At 39.7% G+C, this 26291-nt stretch overlaps 1 protein-coding gene across 1 annotated transcript in view; it reads right to left on the reverse strand.

Annotated features, from left to right (window-relative positions):
• Positions 1-1064: 1064 nt before the first annotated feature.
• Positions 1065-26291, reverse strand: part of LOC139730657 (protein unc-79 homolog) — a 56602-nt gene continuing 31375 nt past the window's right edge. The window contains exons 28-52 of the mRNA XM_071641517.1: positions 25978-26179; positions 25267-25473; positions 24787-24876; positions 23929-24044; positions 22404-22457; positions 21451-21576; positions 20890-21072; positions 19749-19911; positions 15950-16490; positions 15527-15533; positions 14952-15376; positions 14127-14267; positions 13618-13656; positions 12758-12873; positions 11460-11545; positions 10458-10625; positions 9845-10024; positions 9014-9196; positions 8322-8411; positions 6161-6339; positions 5319-5568; positions 4389-4529; positions 2466-2543; positions 1806-1850; positions 1065-1353 (exon numbers count right to left, since the gene is read on the reverse strand). Of these exons, the coding sequence (XP_071497618.1) occupies positions 1171-1353; positions 1806-1850; positions 2466-2543; positions 4389-4529; positions 5319-5568; positions 6161-6339; positions 8322-8411; positions 9014-9196; positions 9845-10024; positions 10458-10625; positions 11460-11545; positions 12758-12873; positions 13618-13656; positions 14127-14267; positions 14952-15376; positions 15527-15533; positions 15950-16490; positions 19749-19911; positions 20890-21072; positions 21451-21576; positions 22404-22457; positions 23929-24044; positions 24787-24876; positions 25267-25473; positions 25978-26179 (3993 nt within the window). The 3' untranslated portion in view covers positions 1065-1170. The remainder of the gene's footprint in view (positions 1354-1805; positions 1851-2465; positions 2544-4388; positions 4530-5318; positions 5569-6160; positions 6340-8321; positions 8412-9013; positions 9197-9844; positions 10025-10457; positions 10626-11459; positions 11546-12757; positions 12874-13617; positions 13657-14126; positions 14268-14951; positions 15377-15526; positions 15534-15949; positions 16491-19748; positions 19912-20889; positions 21073-21450; positions 21577-22403; positions 22458-23928; positions 24045-24786; positions 24877-25266; positions 25474-25977; positions 26180-26291) is intronic.

Here is a 26291-nt window from a genome sequence, read left to right on the forward strand (position 1 = left end):
GACGTCATTACACTGAAAATTGTGATTAAAGGCAAGGTATCAAAACCAGCCGATTATAGGTTTTATGTCTGCGGGACGTATTTTTCCCAAGTTGCCAGAAATGGCATAGCGACCTCAGTCGTTACAAGGCCGCTTTTCCGTCTAGCAATGCAATAGATGTTCACACGGCCACGTTAGTTGAGTGGGCATTGACTTTCCCCCTGTTATATCTATACATTGTTGTTGTTTTTTTTTGTCTTACCATTTCCGTGGATGCGCCGTGGCCGAGTGGTTACAGAAACGGTTTCGCATGCACGCTCAATATAACTTCAAGGTGCCTATATCACATTCTTTTCTTGTCGATCACAGATGACCGTCATCTGATGACCACAAGCGTATCACCTAACTCGTCCTCAATGTGACGAGTTTTCATGTCTCGTTAAAATGTGATATTATAGTTTTTAGAATACCTATTTCACTGAACACAATTTGTACAAAGAGCTGTAATTGATGAATTAATGTATAGGTCAAAAGAGCAAATATAACTGGACAAACCCGGTACTTTAATCTTTGCGCAAGTTAATATATTATACAGTCATTGTCAGTAGCTACAGAATACAATCATACTGTGAAAACTTAAAAAGCTTAACCATATAGATACAGAATTACTCACTGAGGAATAAAACTTACATTCTCATATATATATATGATCACAACAATTTTTTGTTTGTGGTAACTTTTTTTCTAATACAAGGTTTATGAAGTTGTCATGGAGATCTTCTTCTATTATCTAAGAGATATAGCAATGGTAGCAACAGGTAGATCACACAGCTTCCATGAAACTAATAATTAATTCAAAAGGTATTATGCAAACATCCAACAATTTACACTATATGCTTTGCAATAATGCACATTTGCTTATGTTAAGCTGTAGTAAGCCATATTTCTACATTCACTTGCCCCAGGGTGTAGGTTGGGATAGCATTATACACAGTACACTTACAGTACACTTACAGTACACTTGTCTTACACACTGTGGACACAATGTCTCCAAAAAAAAATGTGGTTATAAATATTAAACATTGACTCCCATCAAACAAACAACATAAAGAAGATACAAAGGTGTGCAGGCCTGTGCTCAACTGTCCACAAGTCCTTTGTTGGTATGCCACCTGACCGGACACAATGCCCTCAGACGGTGTAGAATTGAGTGGCTGCTGATGACTGGATCTCAATCTGGCCCATCTTGAACTGCAGCCGCTTGAGCCACTTGAGGAGGGTAGTGGCATGGTAGGAGGTTACCTCCCCTTTCATCAGACTTGGAGGTGGCCAGTTCTCACAGTTCTGCAGCCGAACCTGCAGGCTTCCTGGAAGCTACCATTGGACATAGAGGGTGCAAGTTTGAGAAAGTTCATAATATGTTTGTTTTGTTTTTGCTTTTGTTTTTTAAACAACGCTTACTGTCATATCAATAGTAAAGGTTACTGCTTACAAGCATTCTGCATTCTTGACAAATGAGTAAAAAACTGCCAATAACACTCATACAACTGACATGTTGGTCATGTCACAGTCAAATGACTTATTTTAATTGTTTCTGCTGGCTTGTAATTTTGAGCCTGGCTTTCTACTTATGCTGTGAAATTTAGAATTCTGGTGCAGTTTGAGTTCAACTTTACAGTTTAATAATTAGATTACTTGATTTCAACAACACTACAGACAAAACAAAACAATTGAATATGCTAAGTCTTGCATTCCTTCTGGTCACAGAATGTGGTCATTTGAGAGAATCATTAAACTGAACAGAATGAAATTCAGTTCAGACATACCTTGGAGGGATAACTGAACAGGATTGGAGTCCACATGGGGAAAAGCTGAAGATAGAAAAGAAAGCATGATGTAAAAACATATCATTTTTTTAGATTTCAGTTACTAGAACTACTACATTCTTTATAAACAACTTCATCAAAACACTGACAGATATTCTATGTCTCTGTATCAAAAAAAAATGAATATAGCAATAAATCTTAAAGTCTGAACACGCAAAAAACCACAAAACAACAGATCATGCATTTCTTGTCCTACGTATTTAGCCCATTGAGGACGGACTGATTTTGCTATAACACGCATTTCCCATAGACACCAGCCAAAGTATTTTCGGGACTCGTCTTCAACGAGTTAAGAGTTATCAAGGTCGCAAGCAGTGCAAGTGCACACTAACTTTTTTGGTTTATTGGTCTAGGCGTTGTTAAGTGTTCAGAAACTCTTTGATCTAAGTGTGTATCGACATGCTTTTAGATTTGGCCCTTCTTTGTATCATGCTAATTCCGACCTACAAAAATCTTTACAGATGGATTCTGGTGGAATTGTCATTTCTGTTTTCATCTAATCTGCTCTGGGAGCAAATTCACCAAATTGATGATGAGCACAGAGCGGGGAAATGTGCAGTCTAAAATCTGATTCCTTGGAGATTAACTGTATCAACTCACCTTGGCAAGCACTGAAGAGTTACACTCCTGCAGGGCTTCCATCAGACTCAAGAAGTGGAGATTCACCATGTCAGCCAACTGTAAACAACAGTGAATCAAAACATGATTTCAGCATTTGAAGGACTTTACTTGGAAACTACCACAGATACTAGGTGTTTCAAAAAACATTTCCCACTTTTGATCATTAATAGCTCAAAAACTATTCATCTGATAAAACTGTCATTGATATAAATAATAGCTGAATAGTGTACAATTTGTTTGAAGGTAATTTAAATGTGAAAGCGTAGATTGGTTTCATTAAATCTAAGATTGATTTTGGAGTAAGGTTTCAGATTTTGGTCAAATTTTAACCCTCTGTACAAAAATTGAACCTTGCACAGGAACAAATGATGTGTATGTGAGTGTGTGCTGACAATGGCCCTGAACAATGGACATGCCTGAACCACCTGTTGACTAGGCGTCAGTCTCGTGCTCCCAGGCACATGAATGCTTAATCAATAATTCATGTGGATTGCCCTGGGCATTGCTAGTCTGGATTCATGCACGGTAAAGGGTAAACTGCATGCACATGGAAAAAGGAAGCACACGTTTCCATGTGCTTGCAAACACCACATTCCATTCCAGCTGGCAATCATTTTCAATTTTTGCTTCACATATCACTAAATTTGGGATATAAATAAGCATAAATGATCTAAAGTTCCTCATTTTAATACAACTGTCTACTAATTAAATAGTCTGACAATTTTTTGCTTTTTGATAAAAAGAAATCATTTTTGGTAAAGAGTTCAGCAGCATTTATCATTGGGGCGATATGTTTCACAGTAGATTTATTCAAGGCTCCATTTACACAAGTGTATACTCTAATTGATTTTCTTTGCTTCCTGTCACCATGTTTACGATAGAACAGAAGGTATTCATTGTAATTTCGTTTTTCAGAAGTAGGGAGAGCACTGTCGAGACCCAACGACAGTATCGGCAGGCGTTTGACTTTGCACAGATACTGCCAGAGGCTGAATAAAGACTAGTTGTGATTGTGGAATTTCTCATGAATAAATTATGAAGCATTCAAATCCTAACCATTGTTCAGGACCATTGTCAGGGTGTTAACCACACACTCCCATACACACCCATTGACCCCAGTGCAAAGTGAAATTTTGTACAGAGGGTTGAAAATAGAGCAAAACCTGGAACCTAACTGTAAAATTAATCATAGATTTCATGAAACTGATTTATGTTTTCATATTCAAACCAGCATCAACCAAATTGTACACTATTCAGCTATTACTCATATCAATGACAGTGTTATCTGATATATAGTTTATGAATTATTAAGAATCAAAAGTGGGAAATGTTTTTTGAAACACCTAGTATGATGGAGGGGGAGGGTGGAATGAAAGAGGAGAGAAAATCTTTACTTTGATATGATGACTGAAAAAGGGTTCCTATCTTTGGAAATGACATTGGCAAAAACAACAAAATGAAATGTGGACATTTGACAACATATCTCTGCTGAATTCATCCTTTTACAAGATATACAATAAAGCTAAGATCCAACCCACGCAAAATTGAAAATTTGCAAACTATCTACCAAAAATATCAAAGCATAAAGTAGATTTTTTTCTATTATTTAAAAAAAGTATAACATGAAAAAATAATTTCAGATGCAACTAGCAACATACTTGTAAGCTTTGTGTTACATATATCTACACTGTTTTATATCTCTGATAAAAAGTATTCTAAATAATAGACTTCTGATATTTGTTGGAAATGAAGTCACTTGAAAGAGAGGATTGAGAGGCAACAACAACAATAACGATGGCAATGACAACGACAAAGCAGCAACGGCACAAGATTATACATTCCCCACTGTACATAGTCATAGGCAAGAGTTTGATTCATGCTAATCAACAAGCACAAACTAACCACTTTGGAGTGTGAGAGGAGTTGAAGAACTCCTGGAGTGACCCTGCTCCAAAAGTCCATGATGCTGAAGGTTGCTGTGGCATGCTGGTCCGAGTTGGGAGGGTTCATGCAGGCCATCTGCTCACAGTACATGGTCCAAAGCTGCAGTTGTCACAGACAAAAAAAAAACATGTGATAGCAAATTTGAATACTGTAAAAGTGGAAATTTTCGCGGTGTTGAAATTTTCGCGCATTTCGCACAACCAGAAACTAGCGCTAAAATAAAAGCCCGCGAATATTTTTGCTTGCCATATGTTCCTGTGCGTGACGTCTTGATTCCGCGGAATTAAAAACACACGAAACTCTTTTGACCCAGCCAAGCGCGAAAAATTAGTTGCCTGAAAATATCCACTTTTACAGTAGTAAAATAGAGATTTCACCGAGTGGAAGTCATGAAAATTCATTTTTAAAACAAGTGTGTTAGCAATGGTTGCAAATAGGACAGCAGGCTGTCTGGCCCACATTAGTAACAAGAAACATCTTTAGCAACAGTAAAATAACACAATGGATTCATGACATGCTAGATCTAACATTGACTACCAAAGTGTGATGTCATAGCCATTCACCAGCATGGAAATTTGTTCTAAACAACCTCACCTGGGGTCCGTTTCATGAAGTCACCACATAAAAGTCTTTACATAAATCTCAGAATGGCCAAAGTCGCTCATACGAGCTATGAAAGACTTTCAAAGAGAAGTAAAATCTATTTCATGAAGGCTCTCATAAGTGTGCCTTATGAGCGAAAAGTCTCTCATGAGACTTTCATGAAACGGCCGGCCCCCAGGTCCTAGTGTGCATACACGCATCTGGTTCCAACCCAAGCTATACAAAAACTTTGAAACCATCACTTCAGTACTCTCTAGAGACCAAACAGCTGGAAGACAATCTCACCTGGCAGAGGATGAAGGCATGGAAGAGGGATGACATGTGGAGGACCGAGGCCTTGGACTGCTCCGCGAAGCCAGCCAGGATGACCTGAATGTGGTCAGCAATGTGGTTTCCAGCGTCCAGCGGGATGGGCTGGCTGACCAGACCGCTGTTGGTGAAGGAGGGCGGGCAGAGGGCCGCATGGGTCAGGGAGCCCAGGAGTAGCCAGGACAGAAGCCTCACGTGAGCGATGCAGTCTATGAACTCCTTTGGTCTGAGAAAAGGTCATGCAACATCATTACATGAGGTATTGATGAAGGTACGGAGGTATTGATGTTATATATACTTTAACTCTGAAGACAAACGCATCAATGCAATACTTCCCATAACTAGGGGAAGAAAACACGACTGAAGGTGTGCTAGAATAAAAACTTGGCATCTTGAAATAAATGAGGGTCTATTGATGTAACCACTGTGCTTATTGTACTCCTAGAGAGATGCTTATTGTTTTATCATTCTCTGAAAGACAGCGGCAATATTTTCATCATATTAGCAACAAGAAATATGATGTCAGAACTAATACATCTTCAGCTCATCTGGGATTTGAATCACACAATATCATACAATTTTCTGATTTATCCTAAATCCTTTTACGCTCATTCAATATACTGTAACAATATCTGAAGACTTAAAGAAAGAAAGTATTTTGAAGTTTTGTCTTTCCATATTCTGATCATATGTCTCACTGTCACCTTACATCGAACCCATTAATTTTCTTACACCAATTCTGCAAAAAAAAATAGACAGGGCATACATGTATCCTAATCATGTGTGCCGTGTAATAACAATGACTTCATGGTTCTTACCCCTGCTGGACTGCCGAAGGTGGGTGGTAAAGCCATGGGAGGTAGCGTTGGATGGCCTTACTACCTTCACGCTGGTTGGCCTTGGTAAACTCCAGGGCTACTATCTGGGCCACACCAGCCTTTAACTGGCTACCCAGGGTGTCCTCATTCAGATTCTGGGATCCCCCTCGCAGGTTGTTCTGTGGGGGCAAGGTCAAGAAAGATGTGCTATTACTAGAATTTGTAGAGTCCATCATGTAGCATTCAAAATATCCGCAGTAAACAAAATGACATTCTGAGTTTAACCCTAACCAGGCCAGGCTTTTTGGCCTGTTCTGTGGCCGGGGAAGGGTTGATTCAAACCCCCCCGAGATCTCGGCCGTCGATCGCACAATCGCCATGAAAATTGGCACATGCATTACCTGTGGCGTAATCTACTAAACTATACAAAAAGAAATGGAAATTTTCATTCTATTAATTATGCTAATATATGCATAAAATCATACATTTTGCTCTAAATCAGAAAGTAAAGCTCCTACAATCCTAATTTTTGGTGATAACATTCTTTGTAGCATTCCTAACAATGTACTTTAAAAAAAAATCTGGTATCAAAATTAATTTCTTATGTATTTTATTGTTTTATGAATTTCTTACGTATTTCTTTGTTTTTTGACCTATTGTTTTATCATTTTTTTTTTTGCAAAATTTATGACAGAACCTATTTCAAGCATAATCATGCTGAAATTAATTGATTTCAGCCTATGAAAATGAAAATAATCATATCTTTATGAATAAGGTGAGAAAACTCCATTTGCATAGACTATATGTGACCCTGCATCACAAAAAGCACAGAAAGTCGCCAGACATGAAATTTTAATTGAGAGCATATTCTAAAAGAGCAGATTTTAAGCTTTAAAATGATGTATAACTCAAATCAAATGGACTCTCCCAACCTATCTAAATATTGGAAAAAAACACACACTCAGGAAAAGTGTGAACTGAGAAAAGAGGCTCTGAAGTGCAGTGTCTATTCAAGCGCGATATCTTTACCAAGCCGTGCTGGCTGTGCAATGAATGGGACAAAAAAACAGGATGTAAACCACCAGAGTAACAACAATGAAGGGATTATCAGATTAAACTGAAATTAAGTGTGCCTTATTAACACATTCTGACCATAATTGATGCCAACTTTCAAAGCAGTTGCATCATCCTTTCAAAAGTTATTAGAGTTGAAAGTGAAGAGTGTGTACAAGGTTTTTAAGAAATGAAAAGGGGACTCTAAAAACACACCTAATCACACTATTCTACCAAAAAAGTGTTCAAGATAATCTGCTAAAAAAACACACTTTCCTGCCCATCTTAAGATCCCAAATTTTAGCATAATGTAGAAGAAGACTTGCTCTTTCAGAAAATATGAAAAAGTCAAGATCGGTTAGGTTGACCCATTTCACCTATTTTCAGTCCTCACACAAAATCAGTGTGTGCGACGTTTTGTTTGTTTTGTGGTGCACGGTCACATATACACAAAATCACGTTTTTGAGCCATTTTCGGTCTGACAGGCATGTATAAAAGGACGTGCAGCGTCGTAACGGTATGCGCGAAAATGGTGTCAAAAGTTGCGCGAGACTTGAAAGTAAAAAGTCAGCGAATGGCGCGGTCAAAAAATTGTGCGCGGCGGAAAAGTCACGAAAAATGTCGAGGGGGGGTTGATTCAACCCCTCCGGCCCTTTTAGGGTTAAGCGTAAGTCAGTTATCTTATTTCCATGACAGCACATATTGCATCATTCTTCACACATCAATTCCAAAAGCTTTCATCATGATATCATAAAACAGACCTTTGTTGATAAAATAGGACACATACACACTTGTGCATATCCCTCAAAGATAGATTACATATCATACAATATTCTACAAAGAACAGCTTGCTTGACCTTTAGTCTACAAAAGATAACCTCATACTTTCAGCTGGACATGAAATACCAGTACAAAAATCAGAACAAATTTTTACTGCAACACTGGCTCAAGAAAAAGAAAGGGAAAGATAAGTTTCTAGCAAGATTAAAATCTCACTTCAGACTTTGTATTCTATTGACCATTGCTTTTTGGCACATGTTGACGATTGAGAGCAGCAATACAGGAAGCTACACTAATTACAACAAGAATTCACCGCGTGTCACCTACTTTGACTTTGGTAAGTGTGTGAAGGTCTCCAATGTACTCTATGGCATCACTGATGTACTGCCTCATGCAGTCTGTGGCTCCAGTTGAATTCTGGCAGAATGATACATGAAGAGATGAGAATTAATCAATACAGTTATAACATCATACTTGTCATCTGCCTCAGATATTATGTGCAACCAAAAACTTTTTTCCCTAATTTGTCTGATATTCACTAAAAAATTGTCTTTACATGTTGTAGTTCAGAGGATAAGAAAATATAATATTAATCACAGGGTCCCTGGTTTGGGATCCCTGGCAGCAGCAGTTGTAGCCTAAGGAAATGTACTTTATCCTCATTGAGGAGACTTCTAGTTGTTGATCATGTGGTAACTTGCTTACACATTCACTGCCTTCTTAGTAATCCTAAAAAATAACTCCAAATTTAATTGAATTCAATTCAATAATGCATTTTATTCGGCCATCGCAACACTTATTATTTCACGCTCTGATAAGCCACATCAACTGTTACTTCATTTCACAGGGTCATTCAACAGAAGACATAAGAGCAGAGAAACAAACAAAAGGATGGCCACTGAAACAAAAAGTCCATCCATTCAAAGATACTGTGACAAACAAAATGTATAAAAGAAAGAATTTTGTGGGAGATTCTGCTAGGGGAGTCAAAAATTGAGCTATACTTGGTAGGCACTGACCATTGCCATCTCCACATCAATGTCAGCCTCCATGTGACCAAAGTCACTCATCCGTCCTCCCGCATCCATGGCAACAAACTGGACCAGCTGGATGAGGTTGATGTCTGGAAGGCTGGTCTTGAATTTCAGCGCCTGGACCAGTTCCAAGGATATGACTCTGGCAAAGGATTGCTTCTCCCTCTCCTGGAGAACAGGAACCGGTGTATCGTCAAAGAGGAAGAGGGACTTGATTAATAACTTCTTCTCATCTCTTTTCCCTTTGATAAATGGACTAATACTCCAGTGTGAATGGGCTATATATTGTCACTTGACAATACACAGGGGATTTATTGAGTTTGTGTGTGTTTCTGCATGACATGTGCATGTGTGTGTGCGTGTGCATGTCCACGATTCAGTGCAGTTAATACTTCAAGGATAAGACTCCACAAGATGAAACCTTGCATCATGCTATCATACGACCTGAATAAAAACTAATGGTTACATGTTTTGCTTTTGACAGAAATATCATTTAAGTGCTAGCAACACCTTGTGAAATGACTGCCTTCATGAAAACTGTTCGCACAGAGAAGCAATTTCAGAAAATATTGTACATGATTACAAGTTCTTGTAATGATCCCTTTCTACGAGAGTAAATGAAATGATTACTCCTTACATAAAACAGCTACAAGAAGAAATCTATCACAATATAATAGAACAGTGGAAAATCGTATGTATTCCTTGTCAGTCATAATGCAACTTGACGGAAATTCAAATAGATGCACATGAACAGGAACTGTATCAACAATCTGAATAACATTTGATAATAATAAGAGCCCCTTGACACCTGCATACCTTGGTGAAGATCCTGTTGCAGAGGGTGCAGATCTCTAGCAGGTGAGTGAGCTTGAAGCGGGCCTTCTCAATGGCAAAGCTGACCAGTTTGCCCATGGGCTCCAGCAGGGAGGGTAGGCTCTTGGTGGCCGGGCTGCGGAGCAGCACTTCAAAGATGCGGAACAGGTCGTTGACATCACACTGCCAAGCATGAAGATAATAAAGCCTCCAATATGTAACTTTCAATGATGCCTGTTACATTTACAATCAACTCTAAAAACAACAACACATTGTCTTTTTTCTTTCTGTATTTACTATCAGATCAACATTCATCATTACTGCAACAGCCAAAGATTCTTCTACTCATTTCAATGAGAACAGTGTATTAGGAAGTGTATCAACATACAATAAATTGCATAGTATAGGCATGCACAGTGCTACAGGAAAGATAGCATCAATGTAGGCAGATGCCCAGCACCATTCAATGATGTACACATCGAATCTATTACCTCTGCTATTATCATAACTTTTTTTCTCTGTCACATAACTGAATCAGACTTGGAACTAACACATTATCAGACTTAGATCACTCGCATTAATATCTGAATCCCCAGGCCTGAGGTTGCACACTTACGTTCTCCGGCATAGAAGTGATAAGCTTGCGGAAGAAGGTGTCAAAGAGGGGTATGAGACCACCCCATGCTGTGGATCCCTCAATGGGTAGGGAGTCCATGTAGTCAGCCAGGTTCATCAATACCAGCATGGTGCGCAGTGGAGGCAGGTTACGCCTATCATTCAGACCCTGATAGGGAAACACACAAAAGTATAGAGATTCATACCAAAGTTAAGTATTTGCATTGTATGTGCTACATATTTCTGTGAGTATAACATTTTGCGAATTGGCACTTGGCATTTTGCAAATTGGCACAAAGACCTCTTTGTGAGTGGGTGAGTTCATGATCTGGAATGGCAGTGATGGATTGATTAATATGCATTATCCCTCTGTAGAAGAAAATTAGTGATTTCTGACCTTGGGAAAGATATAGAGCATATTAAAATTACCAGAGGTAATATTTTCAGGAGTTTTAAATTTCACAAATATCAGTTGACTTGCAAAATCTGTGAAACATACCACATATACAGTATCTATTATTGTGATAAATTTCTGAACATTTTCCATGTTCAAATAACATCAACCAGTATGTGATGAGCTCAGTACCTTCTATAAGGAATTCAAACATACTATGACTTTCTCATCAGTTCATGTTCATGGCAATCAAAAAATAACAAAACAAAACAAATACACTAAAAAAAAAAAATGATTAATTCATTTTTGGGTAGTATCTTGTGTGTTAAATCTTCATCTACCATAACAAAGTATACTTTCCAGAATAGATTAGTTATCAGGATAATGAAACAGACTGAACTGGGCATAGTTAATGCATTGAGAAATTAAAGTGTTTGAGGTATGTTTGTATGTGCTACAAATCCCATGAATCCCAACATTAAATGATTCTGTTGTTGTTGTTTTATGTGTGTTTTATCCCTAGTCGTTTTCTGTCAGACCGACAGATATAGCTCATGAAGAGTGGTAGAGACTAGTGAACTACAGAAGAAGAAACTTGAATTGACCTACCTCCAAGAGGTGACTGATGGCATCCGTTGGGCTGAGCTCATTGAAATCCTGCAAGGCAGCAGCCATAGTGGGCAGGAAGGACTGGTCTGATGGACCAAACAGAAATAAACCAAACTTAAACCATTACAACTACAACCAGAGACATACATTTAACATACTTAAGTGACTAATCAATCAGGGATGTCCTCAGGTTTGTACTTGAATGGCCATCTATCCTTCTCCTGTATCACCACATTAACAAAAGTGAGAAATTGTGGGTAAGGATCCTCCCAGTTTAGTAATCACTGTACTGACCTTGCATGCATCATCACATAAATGTGTTTATTGAAATTGTCACTTTCAGTCTTATATGGCTTTAATGATGAAATGGTATCTTGAAAGAAGATGTCAAAACACTGGACCAGTAAACTCCACTGCTGATTATATGAACTCCATTATTTCATTGTATTATGCAGATGTGCAAAAATTTAGCAAATGTGAAAAAAACCTCACACTCGCACCATGAAAAAAAAAAAAAAAATAGAGGACAAGCATGTTAGCAGCCAACAGATGCAGATGGAACACGTTTTGGTCTTGTGAATTGCATGATATTCTCAAAACATTAACATCTTGCCTGTCTTTTTACCCGATATACAAGTTCTATGATGCCCTCCTTAAAGGGACTGTACAGTACTGGTTGTGGTAGGGATTCATGTTTAGAACATTCCTAAGTGAGATAATGAAAAGCCTCTTATGAAATATGAAAGAGCATGTAATTTTAAGAAGGATTCAATGTTTATTTGATGAAAATTGGTTTTCAAATGGCTGAGATATCCAAAAAAGTGCTAATAATAAAAGGCGACATGCCACAACTTTATTAGGATCTCTTTGTTTCACCTTGTTTTTAGATATCTCAGCCATTTCAAAACCGATTTTCATCGAATAAACTTTTGATACCCCTTAGAACTGCATTCCCCCTTACATCTCATAGAGTGGTTTCTGAATATCTCGCAAAATGTTAAAAGCTAAATCTACACCTCGACCAGAACTGTACACACCCTTTAATATGAGCTGTGTTGAGATCAACTCTTGTGAGGTAAGCACATTGCTTTGAAGATACATCACACCTCATGCTTACAGTAATTTTTATCTACGCAGAAAATGTAGAAGTTGCTGTTGCCATCTTCTCACCCATGGCATCTCCAAATTAATTAATTAAAAGTTGCCTTGCCAATAGCAGCATCATCATCTTACGTAGTATAGATCTCTAACAAATGTAAGAAACATAACTTTAGTCATTCTCGTTTTATTCCACCAACCTTCAATCTTGCTGAGGAAGAGTTGTGGGAAGATTCCATTTGGAGCCAGCTGATGTAGGGTGCAACGAAGGAACTGCTTGGCCACAGTGCATGAGTGACCCGGAGGAGAGCCAATGCTGGGTGACGGCAAACAGACATTCCATTGACATAAAGATCTCTTCTTCTTTTCTTTTGCTTCTTTTGTGTATAAAAATCATGTCACAGAGAGATGCTAACTCACAAGACATATGGTTGTGTAGTGTTCCCTGTGTAGACTGAATATTCCTAATTCACCATCACATTTTCCCTAGTCAAATTATGAACTTGATCATCTGCTAACCAAGAGATTCCTTTTTGTTTTTCTTGAAACAGAATAGAGCTGGAGATATATTTGAAACACGTGACATAAACTTATCTTGACAAGTGCAAAATCTAAACTCTAACCTTAATTCAACTAGCTTTTTGAAATGACTAAGCATTCTATCTATTGGCTGTTTCATTCTACTTGAAATAGTTTAATATAGTGATGTGTGTTACGACATTTGACATATCGCCGAAAAGAATGAAACTAAAAAAAAATGTAGAACAGAAGCACTGATGTGAGTCAATCACACAGGAATGAACGAAAGTAAAAAAATGCAACTTCAGTGTTGCTTTGGACATTATAAATAACAAAAATTGCAGTTTGTTTAAAGTTTGTTAGAGGAATATGGAAAGAATGCTTCATAATCGGGCTTAAAAGTGACAAATACAAAGTTTCCATTTGCGTTTAGGACAGACTGTTAACTTACTTTGTAAAGCCACCAATATGGCTTGAAAATTACTTGCCAATCATACCCAACATGATTGGCATAGAAACACTGAAGGTAATGCAAACTTACCTCTCACTCTGCCAGGGGTAGAAAGTAGCTGATGCAATTCTGTAGAGAAATCATACACATTTTACACATGTCAGTGATAATAAATTTGGTAAGAAAAAAAGAATTCTAACCCAAACCATACTGACAGTAGTTGCTGACAAAACTAAGGTGTGTATGTGTTGAATGAAAGCAAAAAAATTATATAAACACAAAACATGAAATACTATTCTTTAATTATATAATTCTTTTCCATCTGTAACAACAACAACAAAAACTGCATACATTTTTGTCACTAATAAACAAAAAACACACAATCCCATAACACACATACACCCAAATCATGTCCACAAACACACAAATATATGGGATTATGGAGAGGAAAAAGTAGACAAATACACATGTACAAATATCCAGTAACTGAGTTTTTGTTTGCTCATTTTCTCTTTGTATCTACTAGATTTCACTTTGCCCAAGTACTCCTCAAAATATTACAAATGAACTCTTGTCATGCCACTATGTGGAGGACTGACCTTCCAACAACCTGCAGCATCTCTAGGAGAAGAGGTGCAGCCAGCTCCGGGTCACGATGGACAAAGGTGGACAGGACCACAATGGCCAGAGAGATGGAGTCATCGTCATACTCCTCAAGGATGGCCCCACAATCAGAGCATCTGGAGGAGATAGATAGTAATGACACTACTTGTGATCATCACAAACAGAACACCACTGTCTGATCTAGTGCCAAACAAGCACAATGACAATGTTTTGCTTGTAACACTAAACACAAAGGGAGAAGGTTTCATCATTAAGTGTCCACAGCTTCTGAAAAAAGTTCTACACAAATGTGCAGTCATGTACATTTATGGCTTAAATCTTCAGATCTATTCCTAATGTCATGTGGAAATTCATTCAAAAGTGGATGTTTTTTGTTTTTGTTTTGCTTTAGCTTTGGCTGCATGAAAAATTAACTGGTACTTCATACAAACTCCACAAAGACCAATACTATCTGAACAAAGGGTTCGAAGTTGACAAGCAAAAGAAGCACAATATCAAATATGTGGCATCACATTCATGGGCTGAACCTAGAAATGAGAAGGGATTTAGCCTACAAGTACAGGTGTGTCAGTGAGCAACCACTGGGCATGGACAGCCTTCATACTTGAATCAGCATTATACAGAATTCTCTTGGCTCATTCAAAACTTCCTGGAATAGCTTTAATGTTTCTCATTCCTCTTTGATGCTATCGATACCAGGATTAAACAGATACAAATACTGTGGCTGACTATGCAGTTAAGTTCAAAGAAACAGAGCACAAAATTTGTGTTTTTTCTGACCACAAATGACAAGAACTCACTTAGTCAGAGCCATGAAGTTCTTGTCTTCATGATATCGCCTTACTGCTGAGTAGACACTACTCCTCTTTTCTGGTGACTTCTGTGCCTGCTCCTTCAGCTTCTGGGACCGCTTCTTGGTCTTATCGGCCCGCCCGGCTCTCCCCATGCCACCAGGGGAGTCCATGGGTAGCTCAAACTGGACTCCTTCTGCCCCTACTCCGGGGGAGTTCTCCCCACCGCCGCCCGACTGGTTGGAGGACGACATGATGGATGCCACGCCCAGCTTGCGCTGCTTCTTGGTGCGGAACTTGGGCTGGATCATCTTGGGTTTGGCCTCAGTGACGGTGGCCGTCTGGATAGTGGTGGCTTGCACCACCTGGGGCTCCAGGCTGACCACCTGAGGTTCCAGGCTCTGCACTGTGGCCGTCTCTAGCTCTGTCACAACCTAGGTGGGGAGACAAGAGCTGGTTCTAGAAGCTATCATCAAAATAATTTTGGCATATGTGATGAATGTACTTTGGCTTTTTTAAGGATTTGGAAAGGTTTGATATGCATGTCATCTGAAACATGAAAAGATGAATTACGCAAAGCAAACTCTTGCTCTTTATCAGTCTGCATTAGACCATACTGACCCAGAAGAAAGTAATGTAAGAGCTTAAATCCATTCACTATGAGATTCTGAAATCCCAAGAGACTTGGAATAGCATCTACCAGGTTCCCATTAAAAGATAATTCAGAGAAAGAAAAAAAAAAGTAATGTACAGATGGAAACTTGTAATATTACACAATCTCTACATCAATGCTTGCGAGTCAGTCATATCTCTTTGTGGCCAAACACTTGCATGTACCATGTGAACCTGTAGCAAAATCCATGCACTCAAAGGAAATCTTGGTAAAAAATCACTTTATGCTCTTACATCATGGTTCAGAATCTGCATATACATATTATTCTAATGTCAAAATTCTAAAGGGATAAGGTCAAGAAAAGTTATGTCTCATAATCCATGTACAACCTAACAGTCCATCAGTGAAAGGGCTAACCTGTGGAGTGACAATCTGTGGCTCCTCCGCCACCACCGTGGCAGCCGCCTGTAGTGGCTCTACCACCGAGTCCAGAGTCTGGAGGGGTTCAACGACTTCGAATCCCTCCACTGCCTCCAGTTCTGGCTCTGGTTCTTCTTCCTCCTCCACCTCTAGGATGGTGGAGGCCACAAAGTTCCTGCAGGAGGGCTTGATGGCCAGGTTGATGACCTCATCTTCTGACACAAAGAGCATCTCTGGCTCCAGTTCCCGCTCCTGGTGCTGGGGCACAGCGGTACGCACCGATACCGGCTCCACCTTGGCTCCGCCCACGCTCCCCGTCGTGGTGATGATCTGGCCGGGGGTGATGAACTCCACCCGGGGTGTCGGGGAGGTGGGTTCAGTAGCCGTGGTGATCAGGTCGGAGGTCTTCATGGCTGAGGTGGTGGTGGTGGAGGTAAGCAGGGGTGTGTTGGGACCGACAGTCGAGATGGAGCCAAGCTCTTCACTGACATCTTCTTCCCTGGGCAAGCTGGACTCTGACAATTGTAATGATTATAGTATAGCAAATATGGTAAAAAAACAACAACATGAAGAACATCTTACACTGGAGACCTTACTCTTTAAAATAATTCACTAGTTGTTGAAGAAAAAAAAAGCATCATACAATAATTGGCAGATAACTTTCGGTAACGTCCTACAATTACTGTATAGCTTCACATAAGAGCTGCAACATGGGATTACTGCATCAAGGCATCACTTTCATATTATCAGAGATACACAATAAAATAAGAAACTAGAGCACTCGGCCGGAGGACCCGATCAAGCACATGTATCCCCCAAACTCGCCCCCCCCCCCCCCCATACCCCATTTGGATGACTTTTTTAGGCTAAACTGTTGAATGATATGGCAACTGGGAACCCATGTTTGCACTTTGGGTGTTTTCAATCAGTTGTTTTCACAGAATTTACCTTGTGCCGCTACAGGTTACTAGTAGGAGTCTTCAAACACACTGGGTCATGATCACTGTAATGAGGCTGGTGTAGCATAAAACTTCTGTTACCTAGAATAACCCCCCACAAACCTCCATAGCAAGTTTGAATAAAATCTGACAAGAAATGCGGCTTATAGAGCATATACAAGAAATGTGACCTGGCCTCCAAGTCGGAACACTGAGGGTGCCGTCACCACAAGCTTTTGTGTCCTTCATGTAGAATGACCACCCATACACCTCGTTAGCAAGTCTGAATAAAATCCAGTGAGTAACAATCAAGTTATTGCATAAATAAGCATTTTTGCAAATTTTGTCCTGATCAGGGTGACCTTTGACCCTGTAAAAGGTGGAACAATGAGGGCAGCATTATCAATGGTAAAGGTGTCTAGATTTGACTATAATATGTTTACATACCAAATTTGAAGAAAAAAAATCAGTCAAGAAACACAGCCAGGATCTTACACACAAGCAGACCCTGAAATATTTACCGCTTCGTGTGTAAAGACGGAACAAGAGAGGGCGCCATCACCAAAAACAACAGGCATCTTCATTTCACTATAATGCACCTTTTTGTCAAATTTGAAGAAACTCTGATAGGAAATGTGGCTGATGGAGCGCACACAAAAAATGTGACATGGCATCCAAGTCCGAACACTGAGGGCGCCGTTACCACAAACTGTTGTGTCCTTCATGTAGACCACCCACACACCTCCTTAGCAAGTCGGAACAAGAGACCCGCGGGTCTAGCGCTCACCTGAGTATCGCAAGTTCACCTTTCATGCAGTCACTAATCTTAATTATTTACAGCTCTACCAAACTTTGACCAGGAAATTCTCAAGTAGAAATGTACAATAAGGGCCCCCCCCCCCCCCCCCCCCCCCCCCCCCGGGGCCCCCGCGGTGGGGTATGGTGCCCATTTAAATAAATTGAGATTCCAACCCCCTAGGGATGCTACCTGCCAAGTTTCGTGAAAATCCACTGTGAGGTCTTCAAGAAGAAGATGAAAATGTACAATTTAGGCCCCAATTTGGACCTCCCCACCCCTCCCTTTACTCCCAAGAGGGGCACCACTGGATCTGCTATGAACAAACTTGAAACTACAGTAATTAATGTACTAACTCATAGTATTACCTTAGCTCTATCACTTCTGATTCTAGAGAAGATTCCTTAATTTTGGGAGGTTTGGGCCCCTTGGGGCCCTCCAGGTGGGACTCGGTGCCCATTTGAACAAATTGAGATCCTATGCCCCTAGGAATACTATCTGCCAACTTTGGTTAAAATCGGTCATGGGATTCTCAAGAAGAAGATGAAAATGTACAATTTAGGCCCAATTAGGACCCCTCCCCACTACCCTCGCTGGGTCCCAAGGGGGGCACCCCTGATTCCGCCATGAACAAACTTGAAACTACAGTCATCGATGTAATAACTCATAGCATTATCTTAGCTCTATCACTTCTGGTTCTAGAGAAGATGATTTTTAAAGATTCCTTAATTTAGGGGGGTTGTGGGGCAGGGTGCTCATTTTAACAAACTGAGATCCTAACTCCCTAGGGATACTACCTGCCAAGTTTGGTGAAAATGGGTCATGGGGTTCTCAAGAAAAAGATGAAAATGTACAATTTAGGCCCCATTAGGACCCCTCCCCACCCCCTCCCTTGGGTCCCAAGGGGGGCATCCCTGATTCCGCAATGAACAAACTTGAAACTACAGTAATCGATTTACTAACTCATAGTATCAACTTAGCTCTATCACTTCTGGTTCAAGAGAAGAAGATGTTTGAAAATTCCTTAATTTGGGGGGGGGGGGGGGGGGGTTTGGGCCCCCCTGGGGCCCCCTGGGCAAGGCATGGTGCCCATTTTTAAAAACTGAGATCCTAACCCTTTAGGGATACCACCTGCCAAGTTTGGTGAAAATCGGTCTTGCCGTTTTCAAGAAGAAGATGAAAATGTAAAAAGTTTATGCACGCCGGACGCCGAACGCCGAACGCCGGACGCCGGACGCCGGACGAAGAACAATCGCAATAGCTCACTTGAGCCTTCGGCTCAGGTGAGCTAATAAACTCCGTTGAGTAACAATCAAGTTATTGCATAAATAAGCACTTTTGCAAATTTTGACATGATCAGGGTGACCTTTGACCCTGTAAAAGGTGGAACAGTGAGGGCAGCATTATCAATAGGTATAGGTGTATAGATTTCACTATGATACATTTACATACCAAATTTGAAAAAAAAAATGGTCAAGAAATAAGGCCAGCGTCGCACACACAAGCAGACCCTTTTAAATTTACCTTTTCAGGTATAAAGACGGAACAAGCGAGGGCGCCATCACCAAAAACAATAGGCGTCTTTCTTTTACCATAACACACCTTCATGCCAAATTTGAAGATGATCTAAGAAGAACTGCAGCCAGTAGAGCGCTCTCAAGAAAATCTCTGCAGCGGATCACGCCAACACGGCGGACGCAGCGGCGCAACGAGGCCAAATCCATAGTATCCTCCGAACTCTGTTCGGGGGATACAATTACAGTAGGTAATAGACTGACGTAAATTCATTTTTATTTATTACAATTCTTTTAATTCTGATTATTTGAATGAAGAAACTAAAAACAAACTCACTTATTGCAATGAATTGGTGCAATACTGCAACAAGCGAGTTTATTTCCAGTGTTTTGATTCAAGATGCAGTACCTTACATGTTGACAGTATTCCATGCCATAAATTTCACTGTTACAAAGAACCTGTAATTCCTAATTCGTACCCAAATTGGGTAATCAATTATCAAAGATTTTCCTCCTTATATTTACCGGACTTGTGTTTGTTTGGGAGGGTGGCACCCCAAATGTCCTCTGGCTGGGGAGGTTCAGGCCGTTTGGGCTTGCACTGATGTCTCTGGGCCTCCAGTACATTCATCGTGACACGCACCAGGGCTTTCAGGGTAGTCCTCAGTTCTACCTGATCAATGGAATACTGTTTGATAGAAGAGGAGCAGGTTAGGTTTATGCAACCAAGTATCTAAAGTAAGTCATCGTGACTGACAAGTTCAACTGGTAATCTATCTGCCTTCAATTTCTTTCATAAAGTCTTTGCAAGACAAAGGCTTGCGAATTTAACCCCGTTTACTAGCTCATATGTACTAGCATTAAATTTCCATTATGGATATGTCATCGCAATTATTTTCTTCAATAGATGCAATAAATGACAAATTTCTACCAGCATGTAGTGGATAGATTTCTTCTGGCAACAGAACGAATATCGAGAATCGGGATCAACACTGTCCGGCATTTTTATGCCTTCATTAATAGGTACTTTTAAAAATGCAGGAATATAGTTGGCACTGCAGGGAAATTTGATGTATTTCACTTCAGTCATTTCAAAATACACCTTTTACTTATACCTTTTACATTCATGGGATTCAAAATATCTACTATGAATTCATAATGGTGAATGAGGCCAGTGAATGACAAATTCCTTTCAAATCTACAAGTGAAGAAGTCTGTACTAATAGCTCTTAATAAATTACATGTAGCAAGAGGTACAAACGAAATGTTCTTTCAAGGCAGTAAAACACTGGCACCCATTCTCTCTGGCTTCAACCTGTCCCTCAAAACCCCACAAATCACGATGAACTGACATGCTATGTATGACCTTTGACTCCGTCTCTGATGTCACAGCATGTCTGATAGAATCATCTTGGGTACAGGGAGTATACTACATGTCCCTCACACCAGTCAACATATTGTATACAGTTCCCCTATAAACCCCCATTCAACAAAAAAACAAAAAACAAAAAACAAAAACAAAAAAAACAATCTTCTAGAAAATTTACTCTTTCCCATACATATTCTCAATTTCACATTGTGTTTTTTTTCACCATCGCAAGATTGGGTCATTTCCACATTTTTCGGAAATGGATTCCCTTCAATCAAACGTGTGCACAGGTCTCACCTTGTAGAGGACAATAAGGAGAGACATGAACCAGGAATGTCTGCAGTGGGGCTCCAGGAACCAGAGGGAGTAGTCTGGTGGGTGAGAGTCCTGGGCAACCTTCTGAGGGGAGGGGCAGTACTGCAGCAGGCTCAGCACCATGGGTAGAACCATGTTCCCCACCTTCACATTGTGGTCCAACATCTGGGCGAGACGAGAGATTTTAAACGAAAGAAAACAAAACAATTTCTAAATAGTTGAGTTCTGCTGAATGAGTGTAGAGTCAGCATCCTAGTCAATTGGTCTGAATATGTACGAGGATGTTGGCACATGCATGTATGTTATAGTATTTGTATACCTCTATGCTTTAATAACTCTCATTAACTGTCTTTTAACACTACCATATCAAAATACTTTCAACATTGTACATACATATTTTGTCAACAGGGCTAAAGAGTTAATTGATGACACCTGGTAGTGGATACATGCAATCAAGTGTAATATCAACTGTTTATTGAAGATAAACAACATTTTTTGATTTGTGACAGGTTTTCAGGATAATGTCATTATGCCATCACTGACCTTGGGAAGGTTTGCCACAAACGCATAGAAAACAGCAGACTCTCGTAGCTGGTGCGGGGGGAGATTGAAAGTCTTGCTGACCTGGTTGTATCCAAGCAGCACTGTCAGGTGACGCAAGACCGTATTCTGAGATCAAACAAAGAAACAAAGACTGGGTGTTAATTCACGATTTGATCCCAATGGACATAACGTGTTACCAGTACCCATTGTTTTTCTTGGTTGTACAATATCTACATCAATCATACATGTATACATTTTGTGAAAGGCGGGGGTGAGGGAGCATTTCATCAAGCATTTTGTCAGATATTTTTTCTAACAAACTCTTATAAGCCAATGAAATCCTTGCATCTGATTGGATGAGAGCAAATTTGTCAGAAAAAATGTCAGACAAAACACTTGATGAAATGCCCCAAGGGACTAAATTCTGGAGACATTCTGATTTAAAAGAAAAATGCAATTACCATATCCTGCTTCTTGTAATGCTTACAAATATGAAGAAACATCAAATGGAAATAATAGGTAATATGCAGTAGCGTGGTCTAGATCATAAACCTATGGATGGGACTTCAGTAAATTACGTAGATATACAGCATCTTTTGATCTCACTTAGATGTGGACTTATTCTGTGCAGCTCTAAACTTCAAAAGTGAGCTCCAATCCAAACAACAGTGACAGGAAGCAAGGCAAGGAACTGTGGAACGTGAGGTCAGTGTTCATGGGCTTAAAAAAGATTTATAAATGACGTCATCATCCAAGTTAGTTCTTTGTATTATTCCGTATATAAGTGATTGCAGCATTTGAATGGACCAAGGGATATCCCGCAGATCAGCAGATACAATATATGACTTAACCTACCCACAATTAAAAATGCGATCAGAATGCTGATGAACAGTGTGACTGGCTGAATGAATGACTGACTTACTGACTGAGTGACTCCTGAAATCAAAACTCACCATGGCTCTCCCAGAGACCTGGTCCTCATCCATGCTGTTTGTGCCTGTCATGAACTGTTGGAAGAAGTAACAAATCAATGAAATAAGCAATATTTAGTTACATTTTGTCACAACTATTTGAATGTGTTTAAAATCATCCTAAACTTAAGCTGGAAATATTCATTGGTCATTGAGCTCATCTGAATATCATCCAGGTAAAACATGGTCAACTAGAAATGTCGCTATGGCGACTGGTATGCCTCCGCCATAATGCATGATTCTCCTAATAGGTCTATAGTACATGTGGACAATGTGTGATTACATTTTCACAAAATTGGCAAAATATTAAAATGACATGTTTGTCACAAATGTATCGAATGTTTACCTTCCTTAAACCTATGTTTAATTGGATGAATAGGAGAGCATGAACTTTAACTTCGACTTTGACCCTTTCATAAGTTTACGCACTTGAGTAATTTTCAAGGTATGGAGAAAAAGTGCAATTTCTGTATTGAACAGTAAATTGTTACCATTTTCATCTGGCCTTTGATTCATAAGAGAATCACTGTCAGGCAGAACATACATAAATATGTACTAAGTTTAATAGATTACTTGAGCCGCTTCCGAGATATGGAGAAAGTAGTAAGTTCAGCACTTTCACTTGATCTTTGACCTTTTGACCTTTGACCTTCTTGGCAAAAAAAAAATCCCAGAGAATCTCTAGTGGGCAATATACATGCATACATTAAGTTTACAAAAATAATCCTGCTGGCATTGCATAAATATAAGGAAAATAGTAAAATTTCGAAGTATTGCCCTTGACCTTTGACCCCTGACCTTTGACCCCATGAACCCCAAATTCCCTAGCTAACTACTGCCAGTCAGTACATGCATGTATACTTTGTTCCATAAAGATACTTTGAACAATTTCCAAGATACAGAGAAAAAAGTGAAATTTTAACATTTTACTTGACCTTTTGACCTTTGATCTTTTGACCTCATGACCCCAAACTTTCACCAAAGAATCGTAATTGGGTAATACATGTATACAATAAGTTTCAAGAAAATATCTTCAGGCATTGCATAGATATGGGGGGAAATAGTGCAATTTTAAGCATTTGACCTTGACCTTTTGACCTTTGACCTTGAGCATGTGCACCCAAAAGTTGATAGGCACAACTTCACCCCCTAATACACATACATGCCAAGTTTCATTAGGATACCTCAAAAGGTTTTGATAGTTACCCTGTCCACAAAATTCATTACGGACGGACGGAAGGACGGACGGACGGACGGACGGACGGACAACCCGAAAACATAATGCCTCCGGCACCACTTTGTGGCGGAGGCATAAAAATCTATGTCATCTGTTATCAACTGAGTTTTCAATATATTTGCACATCCATCTCAGTCATACATCCACGATAACATCAAAACTTGTACAGATTCAGATCTGTTTTGCCGGCACACTGAAATAATTCATGACATGCTACTTCAAACACGGTAATGATAATTCTGATGTGCTATACAGCATATAAAGACTTACTATCATCAGTAGAGTGATCAGTTTGTGAACAGTCTGTTTGTCGACGTTGGTCAAGTCTATGTTCAGTTGTGGAGCTGTCTCAGTGTTGTCCTCTTTCATACCTTTCAAATGACCATCTAACAGAAACAGAAGTTATTGGGGGAAAACGAGAAGAAGCTAAGACATTGTGGCTTGGCACTAAAAAAAGCTAATAGTATGTGTACAATATCAACTGGTGGGCTATCCGTTGAAGGAAAACTGCTGGTTTCATGATGACACTCTACCTAGTGCAAGTAGAACATTCACACTCCTCACATTGGAGCTTCATCAGTGGTGTGTCTTGCTGAGTGAGCTAATACAGCAAAAAAATTAATAAGAAATAGCCAAACTTGAAGGTCCATTTTTTTTTTTAAATCTTTACCACGGACTGGGCTGCATGCATAAATTCTCACCACCCCTCCCCCATCCCCTCCCCCATTCAAAAAAAAAGAAGAGAGAAAATGCAAACACATACTGACACACATATCCTGAAGTAATCATGTCTTGAGAGGTTCTTGGCAGGGTTATGTAATTAAACTAACAGTGTCTGATACAATTTAAACATTAAAAACTAATATCACAAATGACACGTTTTGGTATATTCATGATATCAGATGAAAAATCTGAACGTAATATGAACAAGACACAGTTCTCAAAAAGAAGAATGTCTACGCACTGTATAATATCAATGGAATGAACACATTTCTGTTTCTGAAATAAATAAAAACATATGTATCTGATCTTAGCCACTGGCTGACATACTGAATAAAATTTTACTTGGGACATCAGCATAGTGCATCAAAGAAGTACTAGTTTCTTCTGATTTAAATGTCAACTAACCTCGGAACAGGCTGTTTGCCAGAAAGCCATCTCCAACTAAGTTATTGCCTCCCTTGGCATTGGCTGGCCGGCTGTATGTGGATCGATCAGCTATCAAGGGGGGAGGGGAAAAAAAAAAACTCTTGTTACATCAGATCAATAGGTCATAATCTTAGTAACAACAAAATAAAATATCAGGAAACTTTCCTTTACATTAAAATTTGACTCACACACATATGTGACATTTCAAATTCTTCACCTACAATGCATTTCAAGACAATGCAGCGATAATCTTGCCCTAAATCAAATTAACTTGTATAAACCTCTCTTCAGCAAGCACACCAAAGTGTTGTTGGGGTTTTTTTAAGTCACCGAGATCAAAACGTGGCAAATGGTGCTTAAACTTCTTTTTCCATGAAGAGCTGTGCCGACACATACTCAAGGAAACTGAATTCTTCTTTGGCATGGGTTGGTCAATAGGTCAGCAAAGTGCAGACTTACATGGAAAATGGAATCTAGCAAAGCCCAGTCCAGTCGGCATCGACTTGCTCCTTGCCTTGTAGTCCTGTTTGCTGAAGGCAGCAGAGAGGCGGCGAGGCCTCAGTGTGCCTGAGAGCTCTGACTGGGAGCGGGCCAGCCGAGCACGGTTAAGCTTGTTCATGAAAATGTCTGTCCTATCACCTAGACCAGCACTGGATCGACTCGTGTCTAGTGTAAAAGGAAAATGATTGGTTTTATTGATCAATCACAGAATGGAAGATTGCTCTTACCACCAGCAAAGAGTATCATTTGCACAAAAATATATTTCCACAAGCGAACAATATTCAGTATTTTGTACGTTTTTTTGACTTCATAAGACAGCAGCTGAATGGCTTTACTAATTGCTGGACAAAGACATTAGTACATGATCAGTCGTGTAATTTTCACACTTCTGTGCAGTCCAGTAAAAAGTTACAATTTTATGAATGATTTTTGCGCTCTGCCGAGTACAATGAATTTTGCAGGCTTTTATTTCTGTGGGATCAAAACATTACATATTGGTACACATAAGAAGCAAAAATATTTCCATGCTTATATTTTTGCACTAGTATCTGGTCGCACAAAATACATGAAAATTTCCCCTTTTACAGTACATAGCAGACATGAAACAGACTGGTATGTGAGTCTGCCACAATGGGATGAAGTAGCAAGTACATAGGTCCCGACTCTTACCCATGGGAAATGGAAACTCCTTGTCCTGCTCCCTGTCCACCTGGGCTTCCAGGGCCAGGGTGTCCAGGCGGTTCATGAAGAACTCCCAGGACAGCACGGGAGCCGTGGGCATGTAGTGGTGCAGGAGGCGCAGCCTGGACAGGATTAGGACCCGGTCTTCCAGGACTGAGTCCCACTGGAACTCCAGGCAACCTACAAGGACCTGTAGGGAATACAGGGGAGTACTTGTGGTTGAACATGTTTTCAAAGTATACGCTGAAATGCCCATTATATAATATCTCTTTTATAAAAAAATGGCAGACTATGGAACAAGA

The sequence above is a fragment of the Diadema antillarum genome, unplaced genomic scaffold, assembly GCF_040938485.1.
Source record: "Diadema antillarum isolate AM-2024a unplaced genomic scaffold, OU_Dant_1.0 seq00000326_RagTag, whole genome shotgun sequence".
Classification (NCBI taxonomy): Eukaryota; Metazoa; Echinodermata; class Echinoidea; order Diadematoida; family Diadematidae; genus Diadema; species Diadema antillarum.